At 32.3% G+C, this 16,899-nt stretch overlaps 1 protein-coding gene across 1 annotated transcript; it reads right to left on the reverse strand.

The window, feature by feature from the left end:
* Positions 1-3,743: 3,743 nt before the first annotated feature.
* Positions 3,744-15,654, reverse strand: LOC135836225 (homeobox protein MOX-2-like). The gene is made up of 4 exons (XM_065350924.1): positions 15,314-15,654; positions 10,268-10,691; positions 4,339-4,517; positions 3,744-4,223 (listed from the first exon to the last, which is right to left on the reverse strand). The coding sequence occupies exons 2-4, from the start codon at positions 10,554-10,556 to the stop codon at positions 4,029-4,031; spliced, it is 663 nt and encodes a 220-aa protein (XP_065206996.1). The 5' UTR covers positions 10,557-10,691; positions 15,314-15,654; the 3' UTR covers positions 3,744-4,028.
* Positions 15,655-16,899: the final 1,245 nt, after the last annotated feature.

Consider the following 16,899-nt stretch of genomic DNA (forward strand, 5'->3'; position numbering starts at 1 on the left):
CTTCCGTAATTCTATAGTCTATCTAATTAGGCCTATAAAATTGTTGATTCTCTCAAATTCTTGATTCATGAATGTGAAATGAAGACCCCTTTCATCATTGATTTTAACCATGTTATCATCTATGAAAAAAGTAGATATCAATTTCAATGAATGAATAACCCGTAAGCCTATTGATTCAAAAATTGATTTCTGAAAAAAAAAAACGCACCCTACTTGCGAAAATTTGAATATAAAAAAATTGTAAAGCATAAAATTTGTACCTAACTTGAAGATAATTTTTCTTATACAAAAACAGAACATAAAAATTCAATTTAAATTAATAAATGATTTTGATGAAAAATTTGAATTTTTTCAACAAAGATGGGAAGGTGAAGTACCTCACAACCCCCCCCCCCGGACGAAAATTCAGTAGTCTCAGTTGTCCATGTCGATAACTCGAACTGTGGTTTTTCCTTAAAAATGCATTATTTTATACTAGTTTTTTGCATGGGAAATTTGGGATATTTTTCAAAAAAAATTTCGTCTTCCCTACGCTTGGGTTTGGACAAATAGAAGTCCCTATTACGTAAGTATTATCTACTGCATTTTTTCAAAAAAGTAGGGGATATTTTTAATTCTTTTTTTTTTTTTAGTAAATACTGCAAACCGTTTATTTGAAAGCTTTCCTATTTAGCTTTAAAAGCGTAGCGTGTACTTTAGGTAGGTACTTCCGAGAGAAGTGTTCCAACTGGGGGACCACAATTTTACGAACCAGGCAAAAAGGAATCGATAGAGTACTCAAAAATACACCAGTAAGTACATACATGAATGTAGGTAATTTTGATTCTTTTTGAAGGAAAGTTGAACTAACTTTTCTGATCAAAGATTTTGAAAACAGTTCAAATTTACTTCTTTTTGAAAAGAGTTGAGTTTGGAAAGAATCAACTCTTTTGGTAAAATAGTCCGATCATCCCTAAATCGAAATCGGAAAAAATTGTTGAAAATTTTCCGTTTCTGTGTCAGAATACTTCAAGGAAACCTTTTTCAGTCCCCAAGACAATGTCAATCCTTTTAAAAAATTAAAAATTGAAGCGAAAATTGTTGTGAAAATTCGTTGTTTTTGCTCAAGAATAGTTCCTTTTACCAGAAAAAAAACATTGGTTCTTTTTGAGGAGAATGCAAAATTTGAATCTGATAAATTTTCTTGAGAGATTTTTATTTCTGATAAAACTTTTCTAAATAGGTGACTCTTTTTTAAAACACCTCCTTCCATTCCCCAAAAAAAATGTTGAGCTTTTTCCTCCCCCTCATGAAAAAATAATTGAAGCCTTAGGCCTTTGTTGTTGAAAATTTTCACTTTTGCTCATGTCAGAATTTTGTTGAATGTTTATTATACTTAGATGCTTAATTTAATTTTCCTCCCACTTAGGTCTACAGCATTTTTTCAAAAACGGAAAAATCCGAAATTCCACTGATGGAGGCTCCAGAATGATTCGAAATCATCAAAAACCCACTCGAGAGATCAAAAATTGGCTAAAAAACAAATTTCTGATTTTTTCGTTTGGGCTACGAGCTCGCAAACGATGATTTTTTTCATTTTTTCTTTGATTTTTTTTGCAAAAATAAGTAGGTTATTACCGAAGAAAATTTGGATTTGAACCAGCATCAGCACAAAAATATTCTGAAATCAAGTTCTTAAATTAATCGAAAGAGTCGCAAAGGTGCTGAATTCCATTTCACCTTATTTATAGTAGCATCCCCCCCCCGAAAACTGGAATGTAAAAAACTGCTGAATGCTTCAGAGAGGTTGAAAATAGGACACAATTCCAATTTCTTGTTTTTATGCCAAATTCATCGAATTTTGTTATTTTTGTTTGTTTTTTTTTTCATGAGAAATTAGCCAAATTTTAATTGTTAAAAATTCCTCAAAAATCTAAAAATGAATTTCAGTATTTGAAGTTTTTGCTTTGCTGATGGTATATTTTGGGATCCTTTATCGTTTCCTTTTTGTTCTGTTCAGTTCAATACATTTTGTGCTGGTTAGGATACTTCCATGGGACAAAACTGGAGGGGGTTTCCTTCGGAAGAGTGTGGACTCAAAATTTGCTGACTGACATTAGAAAAATAATACCAGTACTAGTTTTACCGAATAAAATGACGAGTTTTTACTGTAAAATAAGAGACAAAATGACAATTTTTGTCCATTGATCATTACTCAAATTCACACGACTCGAAGAAATTTCCATTAAAAAAAAACTTTTGGCGTTACCCCAACGAAGAGAGGGGGGAAGCTTTCGAAAATTCATATTTCTAGAAGTGAAAAAACATGGCTTCAAAATTATAAAATTCGAATGATTTTTTAATAGAAATTTTTAAATTAAAAAAAAAAGGCATGAACATTTTTTTTTCTTTGGAATTCAGTCAATTTGAAACGTTTGAACAATTTTTCAAAACTAGGATTTTCTATTTTGGATTTTTGGGGGTCCAAATGTGAATTTTTCCATTTTAATACGTGAAACAAATTGGTTTTTTTTTAGGAAGTTGATTTTTTTTTATGGCAAAATTTTGTAAAAATTATAAAAATTTCCAATTTGTGTTTTTAGTTAATTTTCTCAAATTTTTCGAAAAAAATTAAAAATTATACTAAAATTTGTCAATTTTTGTTAGTTACCTACTTGATTTTCAAAATTTTTTGAAAACTTTTACCTACTCAAGTCGTACCTACAATTTGCTGATTTCTAACAAAACACGATCAATTTTTGAAAATTTGTCGACATTTTGAGAAATTTTTGATTGAGGAGGAGGATTTTTCTCGTTTTCCACCCTCGGTAGTTTTGTCTCTAGATATACTTCCCTTGTAGGTAAGGCCGGTAAGGGTTGGTTGAAAATGATATTTTTTTTACAATTTGAAAATCTCAAATTCAAAAAAAATCAAATCATTTTTTAAATAAAATCACCCAAAATCTTTTCTATCTCTAAAAATCGACCCGCCGAATCGATTGGCACAATTTTCGAGGTGATCTAGAGTCTTCAGCAGAAGTTGAATTTTTGGGGATAGAAGAAGTTTTAAATGATTTGCCGCAAAACTGAAGATTTTGGATTTTTTTAAAAAAATGTAAGGCTTTCAACATGAAAAAATAACTATACTTACCTACACTCGCGTATACAAAAAATAACAAACAGTTTTGTTTGATTGGACAGCACAGCATTAGCGAATTCGTGTTTTGTGTTTATATTCCAATTTTGTATTTTTCAGGTCATCCAGGTGCAAAAATCTGCGGAGTGGGAGATGGAGGCTAGAAAACCTTCCTCCGAGAGAATTTATTTGGAGAGGGAGGCAGTGGGCACTTTTGTAAAGATTAATGGTGTCAGCTGGAATCACTTAATTTATTAAAAAATTATTATGGAACTGCAACAACCAGCACTTAATCGAGCTGATGTTATCTGCTACCTTCAGAAGGTGCAAGCTCCAAGAGACGGAAAGCTCTTGGACCTTTTGCTGAGGCCTGTTGGAGACTCTTGGAAAAACTACGTAAGAGTCTGAGGTCGTAGAAGGACTTTCGTTTGAACTCCTGTAAAGTTCAGATGGTTGCAGGTAGGTACCTACGTGAGGAATTTGCAAAAACTAATAAATGTAGAAAATCCGAAGGGTATATTTGTACATCTCGAAGCTGCATTTTCTTTTTCTTTTTGTAAAAGCATTTACTTCTCATCTGTTCCAGATACCGGCTCACTTAAAATCGCAATAAAAACACAGAACAAAATAAATGTCCATTGTAATTTAATCTTTATTGTAAAGAATAATGCAAACGCATTTAATAACGTTGTACTCGTACTTGAAGCATGGTAAAATAAGTTAAAACATACTTTAATACATTTTTGCACGAAAATACATAATCATTTTTATAACCGAATTTTACAACACTCTTATTTACACATTTACACAAAATCAAAACATATCTACATACAACATTGAATATAATATAATTAAACAGCACATTAAAAACATAACGATGGGGGCTTTATAGTGACCAAAGCCAAATCAATTCTTACATCATGGAATAACTACGCTCGTTGGTGCCGTCATCCATGTCATTTTCTGAATTGGGAACCTGTGATTGAATCTGTTGTTGTTGAAGTAGCCTTTGCTGACGAGTGTGTTTCATTAATGCTAGCCTTTGTTGAGTCATTTCTAAATGTTGCTTACGCCATTTTATTCTTCTATTTTGAAACCATACTTTTACCTATATGATTATGAACAATAAATCAGCAGGTAAGTATTAGGAACTGCACAGATTGCACCTCATCGCAATGCATCATGTTAACAGATAGGTAACAATAGGTAGGTAGGTATCTTACTTGTGCTTCGGTCAACTGCAAAGTGTGAGCTAAATATAATCTTTCAGGGCCCACCATATATTGCTGTCTTTCAAATTCGGCTTCTAATCTTTCCAATTGCTCAGGTGTAAATATGGTTCGTACGCGTTTCGATTTACCAGCTAATTTAGAATTAGAACCGTCGTCTTGTTTTTCTGCTCCTAAATTCAGAACAATACGTCGAGAAATGAATATGTAGATAAATGTGCTGGGTGGTATGTAAACTTAGTCTTGTCCTTATTACTAAACGAATAGAAAATAGCCTTAAAAATATTAAATTACACGATTTCATTCGCATCTTCTACCACCATATCCAGGCAAACAGACGAGTAGAGGTAGGTATTATACATTGTAACGTAACCGGTTTCTACATTATACGCTATTTTATTGCCATTTATAAAAATAATCTGTACATATGTGCTCAAAATGTACAGTAGCTGGACGAAATAGGTAAATGGCGATCGTGTATCTTTTGTATTAAAGGCGGAGCTTGTGGTAATAAAGCATGAATCCTGCTGTAATTCTATGCAGATATACTTTGTTAGAATACCTACATTTGCTACACTTGCACGTATGAATTACCTAAGTATAAGTTTAAGTATACCTATAGGTATTCTCATTCCACTAATGCACATTATGTATAAGTTTTAAGGTATATCAAGGACAGCTTCGAGGGATATTACAATTACCTATATCTAATCTGCTGTAATACAAACACCAATTTAAGTAAATGTCACAAAACGTCAGTTTTTTTGCCATAGGTGGGTATGCAAATTACCTAAATTACTAAAATAATAATGAGACTCGCAAAATTATAATTAATTTCCGAAATTTAATTTCGTACCTACTCGGAATTAGCTACCTACATTATCTATCTCGAAAATATAGCTTGCCTGCTCCCTTGCACATATTCATGTGCACCCTAACGCGAAAAATTTCACTCAATTACCGCAATAATGATTTTTATTCCGCGTAATGAAAGAGCTAAACACTAAACAGCATCATAAATTATCGACAAGACGTAATAACCCGTTCATTACTCGGTCGTCTGCCCATTGATTCGAACGAGCGCATATTTGTTTCCTATCGTTCTTTTTTTTTTAACGCAACGCGAAAGACGACCACTTTTTAAAAGGGGGTTCAATTAAGTGTAAAATTCAAAAGCCACAAAGCCAGATTCACTTTAGCCAGTGTTAGAAAATTAGTTACAAATCATTTAATTGTCGAGTGCGTCGGTAACGCGAACGGGTTGGAGAATTGTAACAAGGTGTTTGTTTGTAATGGATACACGGTGACGTGACAAATGCTTTCGTGAAATATTAATGATCACTATACATCGTTCGTGCCTTGTTTATTAACACGACGACCGACGAGAGGAGACGATTCGGAGTTTTTTTTTTTTTTTAGAAAAGAGCTTCGAGAGTTTTTCTCACTATATCTGAGAGAGGAAGAGGAGTCGATCGCACGAGTAGAATAAAAAACAGAATCCGATTAATAAAATAAAACTTGATTCATGATACAATTACTATTGTACCATCGAACGAGGGTGTAAGAAATTTTAGGGTTGAAACAAAAGTCTTCGCTGACTTGGTTTGCTGCGTGTACACGATGCAGTTGCCTTTTTCTGGTATGCGGTGGAAATGTGCAATGTACTTATGTATCTACATGGTGAAAATTACAAGGGATGAGGGTATTAAACGAATTGGTGTCGATTATAAGACGTCAGTTTTACTCATTTAGGATGAGAGGGGGAGAGGTTGAGTAGAAATTGATAAAGATGCCGTCATTTGGGGTAAGATATATACTCTTGAACTTTAATTAGAATAAAAACTATGTGCAGTGCTCAACAATGGTTTGAAATATGGGTCAGATGGAGTAGCCTACATTAGAAATTATGTAGGTAGGTAGTAGGTACCTTTTGTACAAAAATTGATAGGTTATAAAATGGGTTCTTGAAAAAAGAAAAAAACAGTGTATCCCGCTTCATATTTGTTTCCAAAAATTGGTCTTGATCACAACACTTTAAATCATATTTTCATGTTTATGATTTTATTTAAACTTTTTTTCAAAAGTCGGAAAATTTAAGAGAATTTTTTTTTCAAAGCTTAATTAACATTTGAATGAAAATGGGATCAAAATTCAAAAGGAGGAAATAGCCAGAAACGTTTTTTCCTCGAGTGAATGCCTAATTTATTGTCATTTGGTCACTAATTTGAGAGGTAAAGTTCTCAATTTTTTTTTAGCGAGGGCTATAGACTCCTTACAAGAGGCATATCTCAGTGAAATGGCAGAAATATTGGGTTAGATAAAAAAAGCTTGCAAGAATATTGATTCAGCCAGAATTTTAGACCCTGAAGTTGATTTCTTGAATTTCTGAATATTTTAAAAATCAAAATTTGGGCTGAGGATGAAAAAAAAACTTATGCAATTGAGCCAGAAAGCTGAAACTTCATGCGCAATGCAATACGCATGCACTCTTCTTTTGACCCCCTCCTTTCCATCCCCTGCAATGATTCGAAGAAGCTCGAAATTGTTTTGAAGAATTCTAGAACCTCCAAAAAATTTTGAACTTACGATTTCCTCAACATTTTAGAAGTTAATCTGGAAATATGCATCTAGTGGGAGGAAAATGAAATTACTACTTAGCGTTTGAATTGTTAGACCTTTAGCTCTTTCAAGAGATAGGTAATTGTTGTTTTAACCAATGAGCTCAATTTATAGCCTATGTCTTAATAGCCTTTTAAAATGGATTGATAATAAAATGTTTAATTTGCAGTATTGTCTTTAATTTTTAAAATAGGTTAAGAGTAGGTAGACAGTAGACAAAATTTAATAAGGGTACCTATTTTTGATTATACATTTAAATTTTTTATGAAATTCATTGATTCGTTTTTCAATTTTTTTCAAAATTGCATAGGCTCTGGGTATTGCTTTCAAAAATAATCGTTGAAGAAAAATGCGGATTCAAACCTGAAGGAAGAAATTTTCAAAAAATATGTCCAAATGGATTGAAGATGTGATCTAAACGAGTCCGAGTTTATGAAATAGTATATTACACAACGAGGGCCGAAAAAGTGATTTTTGACGAGGGTGAGGTTTGTGACCCGAACGAAGTGAGGGGAACAACTCACACGAGTTCAAAATCACTTCATCTCCGAGTTTAGTGAAGTAATTTTTCCTGAACGAGGGTGGAAAGTAGTACTTTTCACCCCTAGATAGGAAAAAGCCATTTCCTGCGGATCATTTTTATCTGATCCAAAGAGATGACGCGGAAAAAACAATTTTTTGAGGGGAGGAGGAAGGAAAGCACAATTTTAAAATTTCAATTTCAAAATCATAAACTTGCCGTGCGAATAATAAAATTTAAACTTTGTTATTTTAACACGAATGAATATTCAACAATAAAGTTCTGCAATTTTTTTTTCAATTTTTTATTTTTTAAAAATCTTTTTAAGTTCAATTATTTTTCCAAATCAATGTCACTAGTTTTTTTAAAAAAATTTGAATTACTTACTCGTAGCTCCACTTTTCATTCAAATTCAGAATAATAAAAAACTTACAGAAGTTTGGAAAAAGTGGGAAAATTTGGTAAAAAAAATTGTACCTACTCATCTTACCATCTATGTAGCTAGATATTCTTCAGTCACTGAGAAGACGATGAAAAAATTCTCAAAAAATCAATTCGAAAGAAAAATTCCGCAAATTTGAAAATTACACGTTAAGTATTTTTTAAAAGTTCAAAATTTAAAAAATAATTTTTAAACTCAAAAGAAAATGAGTAAGTATGTACCTAAACAAGTTGGATTTTTTTTTAAATCGAAAAAAAATCAAAAAGAGTAGGTAGGTACCTACACTTTTAAGCTTACTATACGTACTAACTGGTAAGTTGTTAAAAATGATGCTACGATTGTTTTCAATTTTTTTTATGATTTTATGGAAGTTATTTTTGGAAGACATTTTCTGAAGAGATCAGTATCTGTTCATTTAAATGAACCGTTTTCTTCATTTTTTGTTAGACGAAATAATTATAGGTAGATATATTTTTTGTTTGAAATTTAATGAAGGTAATTTATGCTACAATTTTACATTCGTTTTCAATTATTTTTTTGACTGCAAATAATCTAGGACCGAGACCTTCTTGAAAATGTTCATGTTTTTAAGAAAAAACAACAACAACAACAACAACAGCAGAAATGTACCTTTTAGGGTGGATCGCGAAAAAAAAATAGAGGATTTTCACAAAATTCATTAATTTTGAGTTGAAAGCCCCTCAAAAAAGGGAGATATGGGTCCTCAAAGAAAGAGCATTTTCGAAAAACCAGTGGTTTTTTCGCTCTGGCCCTTACCAATCCTGTTTTTAGGGGAAATGATCCAGTTTCAAAAGATATACATAGTACCTATTTGAAATTCTGCCTGCGTTTACTTAGGCCATTGCCATCAAAATCCAAGACCTGCATTTTTAGGGTTCTGCATACTAAGCTGTTGAAAATTTGCAAATCGCTTGTTTTGAAAATGTTTTTCTTCTCATTCTCAAATATTTCACAATTAATTGAGCCAAAACATCGAAAGATATTAAGTATTTCTGAAACTGGGGAACTATTTTGGAAAAGAGTAAGTGCTAATTTTTTGATAATTATTGCCAATTTTAAAAATCTTGATATCTCCCCTTCAAGACCACCTCCAGAGCTAAAAATTTTTCTGAGTGTTTTCAAATCAAAATGAAGGTCTCTTTTGAATTCATACTCTGAATTTAACAAAAATCCTCCGAAATTGTTTTTCATGATCTACCCTAGTGCACCTATCCCCAGCACCTAATAAATTTTTTAGTTCAATCTGAAAATTCTCACAAGAAGTCATGATATGTATTTTGGAACTCTAAATTAGTTGATGACATTTAGGAAACGTATTTATACAGCGTTTATTGAAGTTTGAATTTTTTCAAAACTGAACAAAAAATAAAAAATTCACGAGTGGCCATCAACTAAACAAAAATACTCATTTTTGTTCAAAAAATGCCAAGGAATGTTTTTGATGAGGTAAATGAATCGCATTGTATTTGAAAATTTCCATCAAACAAGTGATTTGAAAATTGGACGAAAAGCTGCACATCTGCATTCAAATTTCAGTTTATTTTTTCAGCGAGATAATAAATTTGTAGGTACCTATCTAACTACGCCTACCTATCTGAGTTTATAGAATTATCTCGAAATAGTGAATTTAATTTGTTTACATCAAATAATAAATCCGAGTACAAAACACCAGTTCCGCGTAAAACGTTCACGGATGTTATTTTTCATAATGCTGACAACCCTCTTTACTAAATTCACTGGTATACTCGACACATTACGTACAAAAAGCTCTCATTCTGCGTTTACCATCAGGCCACGCCGCGCCGTGTAAAAATCCATCGGTCATGAAATTTAGCCGTTTTTGTGTAATATCGGATGTTTACACGGTTTATTGTGTACAAACGACGGATACGTGTAGTGTAGATAATATGTAACTTTATAAATGACATATTGTTTTTCCTTACATTATCTGGTCGTAGTATAAGGGTAGCGAATATTAATGTTGGTAATGCGTGAAAAGCCGCAATTTAACAGTATTGAGTCACCCCCGATCGGTTGTTTTAAATAACCCTAACCGCAAAATATCACAGTGAATACAATGAAATGCTACACAAATATTGGGTATACCTAAACTCTCAACTCAAGCAAGAAGAACTTTATATTGCAGCAGTATAATATCGATTAGGCGTGTAATTTAAACCGACACAATATTTGGGTTCGTGCGGTTTAACGAGAGTCGAGAATTCGCAGTTTTTAATCAAATATTAACAAAAGCTTCCTTTTTTTCCCTACCATCTCCCCCGTATAGTTTTATAACGAGTAGATAGGTAAGGTTCACTTACCGTGATTTTTTTTATTCGATGCTGGATTTGAATAGTCTAGGACGGTGGATCCGGTAGCGTTAGGTTTGCACCTTAGACCGAGGATGGCATCGATGGTAAATGATTTGTTGCCAGTGTTGGTGACTGCTGGAGGAGAAGGACTCAGGCTATCCGTAGTGTCACTACCGCTCGCTGATCCGATCACTGGAAAGAATCCTAGCCCGAGGGATGGATGTTGTTGACGTCTGGCTTCTAGAAATTGACTCAGCGCGGTGTTGTAATCGAAAAGTGAGTTTTGCAGAACGCTCATTCCCAACAGTCGGTTGTAATTTGGCTTTCAAAAGCAACGGTTGTTCCGGTTCATAGAATTTTACGATGGGTTGATTTGTCGATTGACATAGTTTTCAGCGCAGCATTTTATTTCTCCAGTTTTGGATCTGTGTGTCTGAAAATCAAATAAGATTGGGCAAAAAATTACTTTCTGAATGTTTACTCAGGGTCATGGATCATCTTCGTGTAAGAAGCTTATACTGGTAAATATTTATAGTCTGCGCAGAAAAGAGCGAAATTTTTACCTAATTGATCTAATTGATGAATCACAGAATCTACTCCACACAATGAACTTGAATATCCGAATAGATAGGTACCTACCTACATTAGGATGTATCGCGAAAAAAATGGTTCAGGATTCTGACGCGATTCAGTTTAGCCTTTATTTTGAGTTGAGAGTCTCTAAAAAAATGTCAGCTCCAGAGGATGCCCTTGGAGAGAGGATAGAGTGCTCAAAGAGGGGGCATTTTTCATTTTAAAAAGTTTTTTTTTCACTCCAGTTCCTTTTCAACCTGTTTTCGGAAAATGATCCAGTTCCAAACAATAATATTTGAGATTTTGCGTTGAGCTAGGTCGGTTTTAAGGTTCTATACTGAGCATGTTAAAAATTTAAAAACCACCGATTTTTAAAAAAAATCGCGTATTTTGAAAATTTTTTCTTCACAAATATTTTGCATTGATAAGGCCAAAATATTTAAAAATATATAATATTTCCATAAATTGAAATATTTCAGAATGTAGTGGGGCCAATTTTTGGGGCATAATGTGAATTTCAAAAAAATGAAAAAAATATGCAAAAAATTACCTACCTACCACTTATTTTTGGTATCTTGTAATTCGCAATAATGACCAAAAATTGGAACCACTGCATTCTAAAAATATTTCCTCACTTTTCGATGTCGTGGCTTTGGTATAATTAGGTACACCCATACTAAGTAATTCGAGCGGAAAAACTGCGATTTTTTTTTTTGAAAGTGCTCCCTCTTTGAGCATTTATATCTATATCCCCTCCAGGAGCACCTACAGAGCTACATACTAGGTACATTTTCTGAGTGAATCCTCTAACATTTTTTTTTTCGCAATTCACCTTAAGATCTGTAGGTGCATAGGCTACTTATTCTGAAAAAAAAGGTGAGATTTTTTGCAGTGTCGAGGTTTGAAGCTCCTTCAGCTGTTTTGGGTCTATTTTGTAGAAAGAATACCAAATTCGAGCAACAAATGTTTATAGGTAATTTCAATAGTTGAGGGTAAGGTGGATTGCGAATTAAATTATAGGATAGGTTATTGAGTAGGTACATATATTAAATATCGAATAAAGCTCCACCAAGTGAAATTTGTACCCTCTCCAGAGCCAGGTTCACTCTCAATATGTAAAGTTGAAGGATGAAGGGCTACTAAATTTTGAGAAATCATCTTAAAAATAATAGGTAAAATTTTGAACCTTTTTTTGCTAAAATATTGATGGAGAACTTTTGGGGTTCTTTCGCAAATTTGTGTTCATGGAAATTAAAAAATGTATCCTTAAGTAACAAAAAATCACGTAAATATTTTACTTTTTTTTGCAACTAAGCCCAAGCAGTTAGCTATTGGTATCGCCCAACTATCAGAAAATTTTTTAGACATATTTTACAGAAAAATTGAAATACCTACTCTAAAGAAAACCATCAAGCCAAAGATACAAACATTGAATTCAACTTTTTTATTTTTGGCGAATTTTTGAAAATTTGTATGATAAAGCATCAAAATTTGTTAAATTCCAATACCAAGCTGAAAAATTTGAAATTGGATCAGTATCTTATATTTGATTTCTTGCAGAATCTGTGTGGAGTGGTCTGGAAGTTTGAGACCTTTTTTTAGTCTCGAGCAGAATTTTAGATCTTTCAGTCTTGAAAAAATTGTCGAACGTGAGGAGGAGGTAGCAGCACTTGGAAAAGTTGATCTTTGAGAGAAAAGTTCAAAGAAGGTTAAGTAAGGTTGACTGAAAAAAACCTGCAAGAATCAGAATAGTTCATCTCTCTTTTACCTGTACCTGTGTATTTTTGAAATTTTCCTCGTGTTTTTTACAATACCTACACTTTTCATCTGTGAATTTCAAATAGGTATGTATAATTAAACTTCAAACTATATAGGTACTGCTTCGAGACAGTCTTAATGCAATGAAAAAGTGACGATGACCAAATACTTACAAATACAAATGGATGAGTTTGAAAGCTGAGAGTTTGAGTTTGAGTTTAAGTTAGGTTAGGTATGAAGCTTATTTTTTTTTCGTTTGCAATCACTGGTTGTTTTTTACCAATATATTCTTTTGAAATTTTTGTTATACACCCACGACACCCGATGGAATCTGAATCATCTGTGTTCTTCTCCATTAAATTTTTTCTGTAGGTACACGTGAGAAAAAATCGGAACTGGTCACTTCTGCTTCATCAAAAAGATGCAATAGGTAATTCTATTTTAACACACATCAAAACTTTTCTCAAATTATCTCTTGCTCCAAAAAGGCCAAGTTGGAAATTCTTTTTAAAAAATGTTTTCTTTACACATTTTTTTCGAGAATTGGAACTTCATAATTTTTAAACATTTTTGTCAAGTGATACCCAGGTAAGTTCTACCACTTAGGTATCAGTGTTCAATTGAGCACATCTGCTACCATTCTACAAAGGTGAAAAACACTCAATCGCGTAAATCATTGTCATCCTCCTCTCTTGAATATGTCTATGTATGAGAGCTAAATGATTGAAAATTAAGAAAAAAATAAGGGAGATCCCATCCTCGTGGTTTTTACGCTACAATTTTTTTGTTTTTTTGGGAAAATGACTCAAATGGTATTTCTTTATTTTTGTCACCCCTGAAAATTGAGCTTTAAATTATCTCATAGAGAGCTGGCTATAAGTTTGTATTTGAAGACTTCTAATTTTCATCCTATTTTTTGCACGAAATATTGTTTTCATTGGGTGGTTATTTATCTCGTGAATGAAAAAAATCCGTTAAAGTTTTCTTTTCCCCTTCAATAAGTTCATAAAGAATGATTAAAATTCCCAAAATATTGGAAACATCGTGAAACACATCTTGAATGAAATGTTTGAGAGGAATACAGATAGGAATTTCCATTCAGCTTCTCAAAAAAAAATTCTTTTTTTCTCGGCTCGAAATTTGGGCAAGTTCCATATTATGGATAATTACGACAAAAATAATATCGTCTGGTTAGGTATTTGGATTGCATTACTGCCTAATAAGTAAAACTCTAGACCAAGCAACATTTACCTATCTGTTTTCATCCTTAAATCGTGATTCTGATTATATAGACTTAAAAACTCCAAGAGAGTTTGATGTTTCATGAAAGTTATTTTTTATTGATTTGAATAATTGAAATGGACATATATCCACGTAAACATTTTGACGTACAGGCAGTTGATTTTTGAAGAACTTGCATTCATTACGATTTCCTATCTCCAATTTAAGGAGCCCTGAGGTGAGCACCTCAAATTATGAATAGAATAAAATAGTAGGTATTGTAATTTTTTGACGTCAGATGACGTCTAAATATTTTTCAATCCAACTGTTTTCAACACATTTACATGCACCCAGGTAATTTGAAATTTTTGAGAAGCATTCCAAAGATCATCTTTGGGGTTTGGGTTGCCTCAAAACATAAATTTATAGAGAAAAATTTGAAGAATTTCTTTCCCAATGTACACACATGCATTTTTTAATTTTTTTTAAATTCACAGTGTCATTTATCTATTTGAGAAAAATAAAGTGAAGTTATTGTTTTTTTATTCGCCTTATTTAATTTATTGAATGTTCAAAATTTCTTTAATGTTCAAAATCAAATCCTCATCTCCTCACCAATAATTGAATTCTTCAATGTCTTTCGCATGGGCATCTAATGGAGTAAATATTTTATTCAGAGTAGGTATATCTACCGGCCACCTATCACAAAAAAAATTGGGTGCTCAATGATAAAATTATTTCATTTCATTTAGAAACTGAAACAATATGAAGAAAAATTACTTTAGCAAATTTTTTAAAATTATGATACCTACCTACCTATGGTACCTATCAACATGGACATATTTGTTATGAGGAAAAATTTCTCCAAGAATACTGAAGAAAAAGTCTCATAAGTTTAATCAAAGGGGTCGAATATGAAGAAAATTCGATGACAAAATCGAATTTTGAACTAAGTAAAAATTATTTAAACTTCTTCTCATTTATTTTGTATATTGTTTTCAGTATTATGTTCTGCTTTGAAAAATGAAAAAACGCATAGGATGTTGCAATTTAAATCATAAAAATTAGTTCAGCAATCGACTGATACGTAGGTATAGTACATATAGGTACATCTTATTGAAAATTCCTAAATTCTGACGTGACACTTCTGAAGTTAATAAACGTCATTGGTCAATTAAGAACATCAGTAATTAAGTCTTGAAAATCAATGGATTGACTTTTATCTAAAACTTTTCTCTGCTCTTAAAAGAAATTGTAGGTAAATCAGACGTCAATTTTGAAATGATCCAATTAATAATCTCTTCTCAAAAAAGCCACTTCAAAAAGCATTTTCACTAGGTACCAAAAAAAAAACCTATCTATATTCACAATCAGTATCTATAGGTACTCATTAGAGCAATTAAATCCTTGATTCATTTAAATTCCATTAAGGTATTAATAACTATAGAAAGTCTAATCAAATGAAAAACTTAAAATTAAAAAGTTACCTAATCAAATTCTTACCTGGTCAAATAATAAAATCGTCTCCAAAATCGAACTCTTCCAAACCAGGAAATTAGTCACCTTTGATTTGAAAAAAATTACGAAAATTATCATCAACACCCACGCGCGAAAACCACCACTAAATATGTGAAAATTTGAAATTTGTATCACACCGATTAACTTCGAACTAGGCGCAAATTAATTCATCTCTCGTTTAATGCCATTTAAAGTAGGTTATCACTGGACGGATGGAGTGTATATGTAAATAAAGCAGCCGTTGAATAACTGGAAATTAGCCCCGCCCCGTGTACTCTCATTGGCTCTATGAACCCCCTTAAAGCTACCAATATAAAATGATTGCAACCCTATAGAAGGGGACATATATGTCGCATCTTTATTGCACGTTTAAAACGTTGTATAAAACGTTTTTACGACTAACTTGGGTTGGATGGCTTGATAACTAACTTCTCTACAATGTTTTCACTTTTCTCCGTCTCTTTTTCTTATTTATATTTTCCAGCTAATCACCGAGTGATTCCTAAAGCGTCCTTCGTTGTTAATTAGCCGACGTGTACGAGGAATTTTCCTTAAATTTTTATTATTCGCGTGTATTTGATGGGCATTTTTTTTCTATTTATTTATTGATTCGTAGATAACTGGAAATTTTTATGGTGATTATTTTTTTTCGAAAATATATACCCGAATTAATCTACACCGCTTCGTGTTTCGGGTGTTGATTTTTTTTAACGTGTACTATACCTTTTCTGTAATAAGTAACATTTACGATATCATTGTACAATAACGAAAGTCGTGTTAATAAAATAGCATAAGCGTTTCGCCGTAAATATGAAAAAGTCTGTTGCTGACTTTTTTACATAAATATTAAACCAGCGTCTAATAATCTGCAGTAGATTAAATCTATTTATTTTTTAATAATCAGCAATCAAAGCTGTTGAGAGCTAACTCAGAGTCGAAGCAAATGTGATTTTGACTTCCTCTGAAAAATTTATTCGTTGGAAAAATTATTATAGACAAATTAAAATAAGTAATAGAAATAATTTGTGATTGATTTATTTATCTTACATACCTAATTTTTCAGATTCCTCTCCCGTAAAATCAAATTTAAGGGTAAACTGTTCCTAATATTCCTCTTTCCCCGCAGCTTATGAAGCGTTTTGTTGAGATACAGTAAAATACTAATCATTAAAAAATTTCAAAGTTGACTTTATGATTCTTTATCAAAATTTCAGGCTTCGAAAATAATAGTAGGGAAATAAGAAAAACGAGATTTATCGAATGGGGGGGGGGAGGGCACCTAGCATATTACTTTCAAACTCGATTGGTCGGAACATTTTTGAACCAGACAAAAGGGATTTCATTTATCAATTTTTGGCGAATTTTTGAATTTCTGATCAAATTATGGTGGAAGGTTTGGCTTCTACTTACCCTCTTAGAGCCATTCTAGAGCTTCCACTATAGATAAGCATATTTTGAATTTTGCAATTTTGAGGAAATCTTTATGAATATGAAAGATACCTATATATTTTTGAGAAGTAATTTTTCATTTGAATATTTGGGGAGAATTTTTCCAAAGGAATGGCTAAGAA

Source organism: Planococcus citri, chromosome 2, assembly GCF_950023065.1.
Source record: "Planococcus citri chromosome 2, ihPlaCitr1.1, whole genome shotgun sequence".
NCBI classification, from domain to species: domain Eukaryota; kingdom Metazoa; phylum Arthropoda; class Insecta; order Hemiptera; family Pseudococcidae; genus Planococcus; species Planococcus citri.

Coding starts and splice junctions, on each gene's coding strand:
- LOC135836225 (XM_065350924.1), bottom strand. CDS start 10,556: ATGAGCGTTCTGCAAAACTCACTTTTCGATTACAACACCGCGCTGAGT. Junction 4,518..10,267: donor ATCGAATAAAAAAAATCACG/GTAAGTGAACCT, acceptor TTCTGAATTTAG/GAGCAGAAAAACAAGACGAC. Junction 4,224..4,338: donor TGCAGTTGACCGAAGCACAA/GTAAGATACCTA, acceptor ATAATCATATAG/GTAAAAGTATGGTTTCAAAA.